At 41.5% G+C, this 11,002-nt stretch overlaps 1 protein-coding gene across 1 annotated transcript; it reads right to left on the reverse strand.

Annotated features, from left to right (window-relative positions):
• Positions 1-8,020: 8,020 nt before the first annotated feature.
• Positions 8,021-10,471, reverse strand: dclre1b (DNA cross-link repair 1B). The gene is made up of 4 exons (XM_068752807.1): positions 10,274-10,471; positions 9,908-10,073; positions 9,630-9,812; positions 8,021-9,255 (listed from the first exon to the last, which is right to left on the reverse strand). Exons 1-4 carry the CDS (start codon positions 10,469-10,471, stop codon positions 8,021-8,023), a joined length of 1,782 nt encoding a protein of 593 aa, XP_068608908.1.
• Between the last annotated feature and the right edge of the window lie 531 nt (positions 10,472-11,002).

The raw sequence follows: 11,002 nt of genomic DNA on the forward strand, positions 1-11,002 counted from the left end.
TGATCCTGGGAGCACAGGTGACTGGAATGAGCTGATTGCAGGAGGAGGATCTGGAAAACAGGAGAAGTTAGTGCATGGAAAAGCACCGGCCCGCCTCAAGCTGTGACATTTATAGCCATTAAGAACATACATCTCCCTGTTTTTGTACTGTGGACTTTTGTTAGGAAAACATAAAGTTATATTTACCAAAGTAAATGAAAAAAAAACTTACCATTTTTTTTTTAGGTTCACCATTGAATTAAAGAAAATGTTTGTTTTGCTTTGTTTTGCTGTTGGTGAATAAGATACAACAACAACTCATCTTTGAATTTACTGGACAACGTAAGTATAGATTTCTCTCTTAGACCGTACTGTAAAGTTTTTATACACATTGTACTCATATTTTTGAGAGTTATGAGGGTCACTTTGTGGTACTGGATCGGTTACAATCTCGCATGTAAGCAGACGTTTCAGTGTAATCCTGATTCCTGATGTACCCTCGCATAAAGATCCAAACTGTCTAAACCACACTTCCTTGCTTAACATTTGATAAAGTCAACTGTCAGCATCATGTGGTGCATCTGAATAATTGCTATCAAGATACTTTTATTGCAGTTCTTTTTTTTTTTTTTTTTACAAAAATGTGTATGATTTTCTAAATACACACCTGAGAGAGTTTGGTGTATAGTTAGAAATGAGCTCTTGCACCTTTTTGCTTTGGAAATTGTGTTTTCTCCCTCTAATTTGATGCAGTGCTGACAAATCAAAATGTCCAGTCGGGGAGGGGGGAGAAAGCAGCTGGAGCCATGAATTACTAGGCAAAGATTGAGCCAACGCCTCCCTTGCCCACCCCCTTACTGCTTGAACAATAACCACCGACTGGCAGCCAGGAACAAAATGAGCAGCTAATGACATAGAATTATGCCCTTCTCATACATAACAATTCACATCTATAATATGCAACAAACAAAAAAAGCATTCACAAGAGAGTTCTGCTCAGAACTAATTGCACCAATTAGTTTGGTCTTCTGGCTGGAAACATATTATGAGGTGAAATAGATGTTTAAAAACCAGCGCGTGACAAATAGAGGGTTAGTTTGGCATTCCTGCTACAGCCCTGATAAGACGACTCTATTATTTGTAGTAGTAAACGGTTCTGTGTGAAGTAAACTGAGTTTATTTACCCTTTTAAACGTGACAATTCATCAATCTCATAATAGAATTATTGTTAATAGAACAAATGGAATTCATAATATTGCATTGTGCAGATAAATGACATGCATTTAGGAATTAATAACATCTGTAATTAGTTTCAACATCCACAAAATGCACCTTCGGACTCTGGAGTGTCTGTTTTATTGTACTGGCCCTAATATCAACCAGAGATGGATTTGTAGCATGTCCCAGTACGACCAGCATCACCCAGGTAAAATAGCTTCTAGGTTTGGTCGCAGCTTGGTGGGGGCGCGTCATGTCTGGTGGTGGGAGAACAACAACCGCCAATCCGCAGAGCTCGGCTAAAAGCAAACAGCTGTGCCTTTTCAGATTTTGATTCAGGTTAGTGGGAATGATCATTGCAGCGTCAACCCCTACTGGCTCTCTGGTGTACCTCTCCTTTGTTGCCTCGCCGCTCACCCCAGGGCTAATGGGCCGGCCAGCAGGACTCACCACCATGATTCACTGGCCACCCTCCTGTTGGATATAAATCATCATTAGGAGACTGATAAAAAAACATTGTGAGAGTGAGTGAGCTTCCAGCACCAGCAGCCCGAGAGGAGCAGTGGGAGGCCTCCCATTAACACCCAGACCATATGAGATGTGTTGGGCATTTGCCAGCCAGGCTGAGTGCTCGCATAGCATTGTGATAGCTCTTGTTAATTATTACGTGAGATTCAGGGAATCCTTTAACTGTTAATAATGAATTAAAACAAAAGAACTGACATTTGGTTTGGACCAATCAAAGAATATCAGTGTCTGTGGACTGATGGATTGAAAGTTGACTTTGAAAAGTGCCAAATCAATTGATAATATGTGGACAATACACATTCTAACATCAACATATACACAATGACGTGCCTACAGAATGAAAGTGTTTTCCCCCTGTACAGAATCTTATCTTGAAAGGAGACTTATTTCAATGTCAATACATGTTTACATGTACAGTAACAGTTATCTCAAGGCCTGATTATTTATTGTGTGCTGCCTGAAAAAACCAAAGCTATAGACTAAAACAAGATTGAAAGACTGAGAAGTCCACGAATGAAATGGATTCAGTTAAGTGAAATCTAATTAAAACATTTGATTATTGACTATCTTTTAATGAAAAATGGCTTCAGCTTCTGCAATAGGAACATTTACTGCTTTAAATCATGTCCTAAGGCAAACTAAATATCTTTTGGGACAAGTGGATGATCTATGATCTGTCTTCAGGTGTGGGGAAATGAGCTTTTACTGCTCTCTGACATTTAATAGGACAATCAATCGAGGATGAAGTTTCTGAGAGGTCAGCCTTGACACATATAGGATGCATACAAAATAAAATGTGTCACAATATTTAGCCCTTTAGCTTTAAACCACCTGAAGCAATTAAATTTTAATCACAATACTCCCAGTAATTTTCCTACACGGCCATAAAACTGTACGACATCCAAACAGATGCAGCCTCAAACAAACTGAATGACTTAAACCGACAAAGAGTTTCAGTAATGAGAATTTGTGTAATGTAGCAGCATACTGGAAACTGAAAACACAATGCAGTACCAGCCCCATCATGCAGAAAAGGGCCACTAGTTTCACACAGAGCTCAGATAACACTTCAGACACTGCCTGCATCCGATGCTATCTCTGCATGAACAGTATTTAAAATACCATTTGTGCGATCTCTTCAGAGAATTGAGGTCAGGACTGTAATCTCTGTGGTTTGAGAGACCAAGCAGAGGCGAAGGAAAGTGAGCGGTGAATTGGAAGATGAGAGTATTGGGAGGGAAGAAAGGCTGGCAGGTGGAGAGAGGACAGACGGAAGATGGTGGAAGGCTGGGCCGGGGAGTAAAGGAGATTAGAGGGAGAAAAAAGATGCCGTGAGGATGAGAGACAGTGAGAGAATGCATGAGGAGTACAGCAGGAGAGAGGATGGGAAGTAGCAGCCCCCCCCCCCAGAGGGAGGACCTGTCTTGTGAGTCACCCCCAAGCAGCTGGATCTGGGCCAGTGAGAGCCAGATACTCCCTCCTGCAGTGTTATTGGATGATAACAAAGAGAGAGTGATGAATGGCCGTTCTCTAGATGGAGAGGAAATAGAGAGGAAAAGTCTCCATAAGTGAATTCCAGGCTGAGTGATTGTGTCTCGTTGACATGGAAGCAAGTGATGAATGAGTTAGAGCGAGCAGTTCACTTCACAAGGATCAAAAAGTTCCCTGAGTAACTAAAAAAAATGCATTTCTTAGTCATTCTTATTAATTCTTCTCTCCAAATCTTTGTTTTCTCTGATGTTTTGACTGGTGCTCAGTTTCATCGCTCTAACTCCCGCTTATCCTCAGAAGGCTCCCACACACACACACACTCACACACGAAATCACTGTCAGAGGCAACAGAAATAGCTGTAGACTGTGAACCAAAAGATAACAGCCACTGCTGCTGTGTTGGCGTGACACTGCTCAGCTTCATCCTTCCAATTCTCCACGACAATTTGGTAAAGAGGGACCAAAAGAATCAACCAGTGCAGAAACGAGAGCATTTCTTATTGTCACTCCCTGTTTACGCTGCTCCACTCTTATCACCATCCACTGAGTGGCTCAGTCGGTGCTCGCCTCCCACACGGTTCATCCGAAGGGGCTGCAGAAAAATGACACACTCAGCACTTTGAGATATTAAAGTGAAAATACGGAATGAGGCTTTCTCTGAAGTCGGGAGTTGAAAAGCGTCTCTCTCGGTCTTTGTTTAAGCCCTGTCGAGTAGAGCTGTCTGCACAGTTGATACGTTTGGTTTTTAACGTAGTCATCCTCTGCTTCACATCAGTGGAGTCGAGATGTGATGCTTCACTTGGCCGGGGCTCCTCTGTATCAGGGAGGAATGTTTCTCCAAAAACCGAGCCCTTTGGCAAAGCCGCTCATCTGCATGTTCACAGCATTCCGGCACTAAAAATGATTTGAAAGACCTCAGGTTATAATAACTTAAGGCTGATTTTAGATTTATGGAAGTTATGGTAATGGCATCCACACACACACACAGACAAGTACTGGCAACAGGGTGATTGCTATTACTGATTCATTAACATGTAAGTATTACAATGTTGTAATTGTATCTACTGGATAGTCCAATCATTGCTTAATATTTCACGAGGTGATCATATAAGTTAATATTCGAGGTAAGCGTGCAACTGTAAAATAAATGTAGTAGCAAAATAGTAAATTGCTCAACGACTGTGGAGAAATAAGATATTCAGATTTTTTACTGAAAGACAAAAAGAAGTAAACATGACCTTCATAATGTGCAATGTGATGTTTGAGGGTTTTGTAATGTTAATCAATGTGGCAAACACTTAATATGTTACCACATTTATAAGTGCTGCTTGATGAGTCACAGAGCTTGTTCTATTATAGTTTAAACGGTGATGTGCTCTCGTACAGCGTTAAGGTTCTGAAGTCTAATTCAGTTCCGGTGACTTTTTTGCTGTGGATTTTGCATGTTCTCCCCGTTCCTGCGTGGATTCCAATATAAGTGAATTGGTGTCTCAACGTTGTCCGTAGGTGTGAATGTTAGTGCGAATGGTTGTGACAGGCGTGCGATGAACTGGCGACCTGTCCTGGGTGTACGCCTCTCACCCAATGGGACTGGCTCCAGCCTCCCTGACAAAAGAAGAGTTTCTAGAAAATGGATGAATTTGGTGGAGAGACAAATATTAGTCCCTGCTACCAGGTGGACAATGTATTTACACTCTGGGGGGGGCGGGCAGGCAGAGCCATACATTACAAGTAGATAGCTGAGCCACCCGCCCCGCCCCCCACCTTCTTCTTACCAATATGAGGAAAATATCCTAAAAACGAGAACAAGATCATTGAAAATACCAGAAATTTGACAGAAGAGATGAGTGAGCGTCTCAACTGAATTCCTTGAGCAGTTTTACTCCTGGTTAAAGAGCTTGGCCTCGCGGGTGAGCGTCCTCGTGATTTACACTTTGAAGTAATGGCGTGTGAGAAATCCACTGCTTTAGTACCCCTCCCTACTGCGATGCTTGTGGGGGTGTGACACTCCATTACCTTTCATGTCTTGTCCTCATTGCCAGGGCTTCATATTCTGTCAGACTAAAAAAAGGAAAAGGGATTTTGCCTCTCGAATTATTTTCCTTTTGGTCAAAAACATGTTTTTTGTTTTTGCAACACGAGCTCACTGCCTTAAAATAGTCTTTGGGGCTGTTGGCAAAAAAAAGGAGGCTTGTGTAAAATATGCAGGAACCTTAATGCAAATTCAACCCTGGCCCGATTATTCAACCAATCTCAGGAGTACTGGAGTCCATCCCGCCCTGCTGTCTAAATGGATTAAAGCTCTAATCTAAACAGGTCAGGACAGCATAACAATCCTGGAGCCCCTTCAGACTTGGAGACTCATCAGAGCAGGTTGAGGCTGCTGTTCTGCTGGTACCTCAGTGGCTTTAAGATCTATACCGGGCGAATACCAGTACTCACTCTGCACCACTGTGCATCGCTGCATTTAAACACACATTTGAGGTATTTGCACTTGTACTTTATTCATACTTTGAAATCTAGTACTTCCTTTCATGCTATTCCACTGAAATTTAGATCTATTTACTTAACAAAAGCAATAAAAAAAGAATCCTTGCTCACAAAATATACAAAGAGCTTTATTGTACTTTGAGTTAGCAAACCGTATCTACAATATAGCTTAAATAATCAGCCATTAATTGATTAAATAAATGCAAAAAGTGTTTTTCATTTAAAAGTATATCTAATGGGCCCAGCTCCTGGATGGCTTTGATAAATTAAATTTATTTTAAGATGTATATTTGTGATGGTGTCACATTGGCTTTGGGGTAAACTGTGACAGCATTTGTCAATATTTTGTAGATTTTAACAAACCTAAAGATAGATTTATCCATAAAACATTCAGATTATTTCACATCATGGGCAGATGTCCTAACTAAATAAATCAAACAGTTAAAACACTTCCATTCTACTCGCACTGCAATCCCTTCTCTCGTGTATAATAGTAACAGCCATGGCAAACACTCTGCATGTATTACTTATTGGAGAACTTCTCTGATTACACTTGGATACTTTTACTGTAGAAAAGGATCTGAATGCAGTACTTCTTCCACCACAGACCATCATCAGTATGTCTGAACGGTCTCGCCTCTGAGCCAGTGGTTGACTGTTAATCCCACAGCTCCCTCTTCCCTCATGCAGTGACATGCCTTGCAGAGCCGGTCATCAATCTTTCATGAGCACAAAAGGCGACTCGTGTCAGAAAGCAACCCACTGATGGCGACATTATGATGTCATCATGACACCGCTGAGGTTTCTGAACTTCATATAGACATCGTTTTTTAAGGTACCGTTTCAAAGTGCAGTTTAATGAGAAGTGCTAAGATCATGTTTATTTCGAGCTACAACTCTGCTCACAGTGAAGGCTGTTCTTGGGAGGCGATGAGGCAGAAATACATCGAATAAAACTCCGATCCAGATGAATTTCGGTGGTGAGATAGAGGCCCCCATTCTACATGACTGTGCCAAATTCCATAAACATTGGTCAATAATCAATGAGATATTGAATTAATTTTGAAGTTTCGTTGACTGCAATGTTACCAAATGTTTCAAACTGATCCAGAATTCAGGATTTCTTCTGGATCCTCACCAAAATGTAATCATCTGTTCCTGGAAACATTCCTAACATTTCCTGAAATCTTCATCAATATACTGCCAGAACCTTTTGAGTTATTTTGCTAAAAGACGGACGGAGAAACGCCGGCTATCATATAACCCAAACATTGAGCTTTGTTGAGAGCCTGAGTCATTACTGCTTTGCACACACCAAATATGTTTATTTCAGACATGTAGCAGAAACCTAGAACCCAAATGAGATGCAGGTTAAGTATCTGCTGAAACGTTTAAATACTGCCATCGTGGGGCAGAATAACCACATTGCAACAAAACAAAGCAGTGACTGCAGACAGTACAACAGGGTACGCTGTAGAATAGATTTTCTCCTATTAGGGCGCCAATGAAGAATATTTAATGAAGGAGCCAGTTAACACAGAAGAGACCTGCATTAAACACAAATAATAGTTAAATTATCCTGTTTTTATTCCAACAAAAACAATGTAACATCAAACACACGTCTTTAAATTATTTAAAGAAAACAAAAGGAAAAAGTTAATTTTAGAGAAAACATGCAGAATTGTTTGAAAAATATTTACAACATGTGCAGAATGAGTTGTTATATTCTCCCGTTTTAACTATACTGAGACTATGAAATTATTTTATGAATAATTACTAAAAGAAACCAAAAACCACTGTCTTTAATACCGACTTATCCAGAGAATCAGATAGACATCGTTTTATTTTTTTTTAAATGTAAAACTCAAAGGCCTTTGCTCTCACAGGTGAAACTTGGATCATTCTTTTCAACTTATGCCAAAACTGAATGTGAAAGTATAAAAAAAGGCTGCAAACATGTCAAGATGGATGGTTGTCAGGCAAACAATAATTGTTGACTTTTGTCATCATTTCTGTTCAAACATGCAGTGAAATAAGCCATTTATGCAAACATTGGTGAAAATTGGTAATTATTTTTCTATTTAACAAAACATGTCCTTTGTTTTGGAAAAAACGGAATATTACACTTGATTTAACATCGAAGGTGTTGAGGCTACAGTGATGAAAAGTATAGAATCTAGCCAACGATATTATAAAAACATTCTTGTCATCCTTCTTAAATACAATCCAGCTCCTCTGATCTCCAGCACACAAAAAGATAATTAAAAAAGGAAGGTACAAATAAAAACTCCAGGTTTACACATGCATTCAAATATCAGATCCCATCATCTGAGATGCCAGAATCTTTTGCGTGACGTATAGGAAGGAGGGTAAACCGCTTCACAAAGTTAGGCTGCAAGATGCCATAAATCTTTAAGTCCTCCCCTGTGAAGAGATCATCATCATTTAAAATGGTGTTCTCAATCCTGTCTATTTCCTCTTGTTGCAACACGGTCAGATAGTTTGATGAACTGCAGGACGCATCATCCAGGACGCTTTGCGGCGGCAAATCACCAACCTTATCAAGTCCATGTGTGCTTTGCTGGCTCGTGCTTTCAACGTCAGACAACATGTGGTTGTTTCGAGCATTTCCATGTCTGCTATGCAGAAATGCTGTCTTGGTGGTTTTGGCATTAGTTTGCAAACCTTTTCTTGGGGTAGAGACTGGATTCAAGCAGGCCTCGATGTTTGACAGAATGTCCCCTGGGTTAACGTTGCTCTGAACGAGTTGACTGATTGACACAGACTCTTCATTGGCGACATCCTCAGACACCGTCTGTACAATGTTTAGGTTCCACACATCCCTCGGTCCTCTTCTGTGCTTCTCAGGAACGGTGTCTTTGCTCATATCCATGAGGATACTCTCTGGGTCCTGTTCACTGCTTTCTGAGTCCAGGTCTTCCTCAGAAATATCCTGGTCTGCCTCTGCCGTTTCTTCAAACGACTTCCCAGTTTTCCTTAAGGGAGATTCAAATATGACCCCTTTAGGAGCACACGTTTGGAGGTATCTGTGGTGGAGGCCGGTGTATGCTGGCGAGCCGAGCTGGCTCTCGGGCTGTCTTAACATAAAGTGTTGGACGGACTCTGGCACTAGAAATTCTTGGCGCTTTTTACTGCGAACCAAGGCACACATGTTTCCAGGTAAATATTTACCGACAATTGGTACAATGGAGGTAGGGCTGAGGGCTGAGACAAAATCTTCCAGCTCTTGGTAAGACGAGTGGTCGGAGTACGGCACCACATGGACATCGGGGTGGAGGGAGACAATCAGCCTGCTTGTCGGTACGATTGCCAAAGTGGGTTGTTCTTTGCTCCACTGGTGTAACATGGAAGGGCAAATCTCTGACTGCTCCACAACGCGGATACGACCGGCTCCTGCCTCAGTGGTGAAAACGTTGGGTAGTTCCAGAGCTTTGAGAGTTTCCATCCTCTCAAAACTTACCTCAATCCATGTTTTGAACTCCATCGCCAGCTCCAAGAGCAGGGACTCTTTACCCAGCTTATAAAGGCCTGAAAAACAGCATAAGACAGCATGAGAGCCTGCCTCAGCTGCCTATTGGGTGACAGGGAGGAGCAGCAGGGCTACAGAAATACACAAAAAGATAATTTATGCAAGTTGGAAAGGACAACAAATTTAGTTTAATCATTTCAAGTTATAGAACAATCAAACTGGGCTCTTAAATCTCTGTCACATTCCATTGCTGTTACATTAACCAGGTGCTTCGTATTTTATGTCATTCTGACCTAAATAAAGTTAATTTCCTGAACTACAAAAAAATAAAATCTTATGTTTTTGTTAGATGGCTGCACAGAATATAAGAATTATTTTGACTAGCAAGCCAACCAGTGTAATTTTGTGCTATCGTTTTAACGGGACTACTTACCTATGACAACATCATGGCTGGGGTGGCTGCGGATGATCTCCTTGATTTCTTGAGTGGCTCGTTGCCTGGAGGGCAGAGTGCGGTTGGGGTCACAGTTTGTATTGTCCAGGTAGAGGACATCTATAGTAGTGTTGGTTCTCAAGCAAGGCTCACGCAACATCGAAGGTAAGTATCTGAAGTCTCCTGAAATAAAGAATGCAAAGTCAGAGTTGAACAATATTCCTTACGTCCTTTAAATCAGGTGACAAGTTGTTTGGCTTGTGCATTTAGACACTGACCGGTGTAGAGTATAGATCCAAAGTAGCCTTCAAACAGAAACATGACGGCTCCCGGACAGTGGTTGGCGTCTATCAACGTGACCGTCAGCCTTTCCTTGCCAATATCATCCAGTGGCAGCTCGCACGGCTCGCCCAGCTCTAATGGATGGATCCACTGCTCTTTCACCTGATGAAAAATAAATAAGATAATTCAGACGTGTGGGACATGTAATGCAGCAACAGATCTATCGACGTTCAACATCACTTTTCTTATAAAACAAAGATAATATAATTTTTTTTTAAACTAAATTGATTTGACTTTGTAATAACAGAATGGATTGGTTGAGGGTATGTTTTCAATCTGCATATTACTCATGCGCGTCTCACCTGTAATTTAAGCTTGAGGAGCGTGGAAGTGACCGGCGAGCAGTAAATGGGCCGGTTGCTCCAGGTCGAGCTCAGACTCACGGTGTGGTCGCTGTGCATGTGAGACAGGAAAAACAACCGCGTCCCTGGACACTTGCGAATCTGCCAGAAGTCCACGGCCAACGGGGTGTGCGGGATAACCTTCCCGTTAGCCGGCATGATCTGTGGTTTCGCTGCACCTCCCGCACTGGCCTGTAGGTGTACCGACACGAGTTTTCTCTTATCGAGTATAAAAGAAAACAGCCTTTACGAGTAGATTTAGCTAAATACCGCTAATACACTGAAATGCAATGTGCGGCTAGTTAGCATGATCTTAAATAGCAGGCTCACTGGTGCTTCACAGCTCTTTAACTTTCAACCTTCCATCTGAGCATCGATATCAGCCATCGCTAAATCGGCGCGCTGTTGTTTGAAGTAACCTCACCGCTCCTGTTTCTAATTATTCCGCGTAACGCCTTTCTTCTTCGTCTATTTCCCTCCTTCCGGAGTTGTAATGCACTGAAAGGCCGGCGGCGGCCCTCTTCTGCCACCTAGAGGCAGTATGTGTGAAATGGGATTAGTGTTTTAGGAAATTGAACCATGGGGCTTCCTTTTGCCGTCATAGTTTTTGGGTCATCTGTCCGCAGATGATGATTAATAAAAGTATTTCATTTCAAAACGAATATTAAATACTGTAATATATTTACCTTC

This window comes from Brachionichthys hirsutus, chromosome 2 (assembly GCF_040956055.1).
Source record: "Brachionichthys hirsutus isolate HB-005 chromosome 2, CSIRO-AGI_Bhir_v1, whole genome shotgun sequence".
Lineage (NCBI taxonomy): Eukaryota > Metazoa > Chordata > Actinopteri > Lophiiformes > Brachionichthyidae > Brachionichthys > Brachionichthys hirsutus.

Bases quoted from the DNA above. Each gene is read 5' to 3' on its own strand.
- dclre1b (XM_068752807.1), bottom strand. From the start codon at position 10,471: ATGCCGGCTAACGGGAAGGTTATCCCGCACACCCCGTTGGCCGTGGAC. The intron at 10,074-10,273 runs GTGAGACGCGCA...ATTTTTCATCAG, and splicing joins TCCTCAAGCTTAAATTACAG to GTGAAAGAGCAGTGGATCCA. The intron at 9,813-9,907 runs GTCAGTGTCTAA...TCTTTATTTCAG, and splicing joins TGGATCTATACTCTACACCG to GAGACTTCAGATACTTACCT.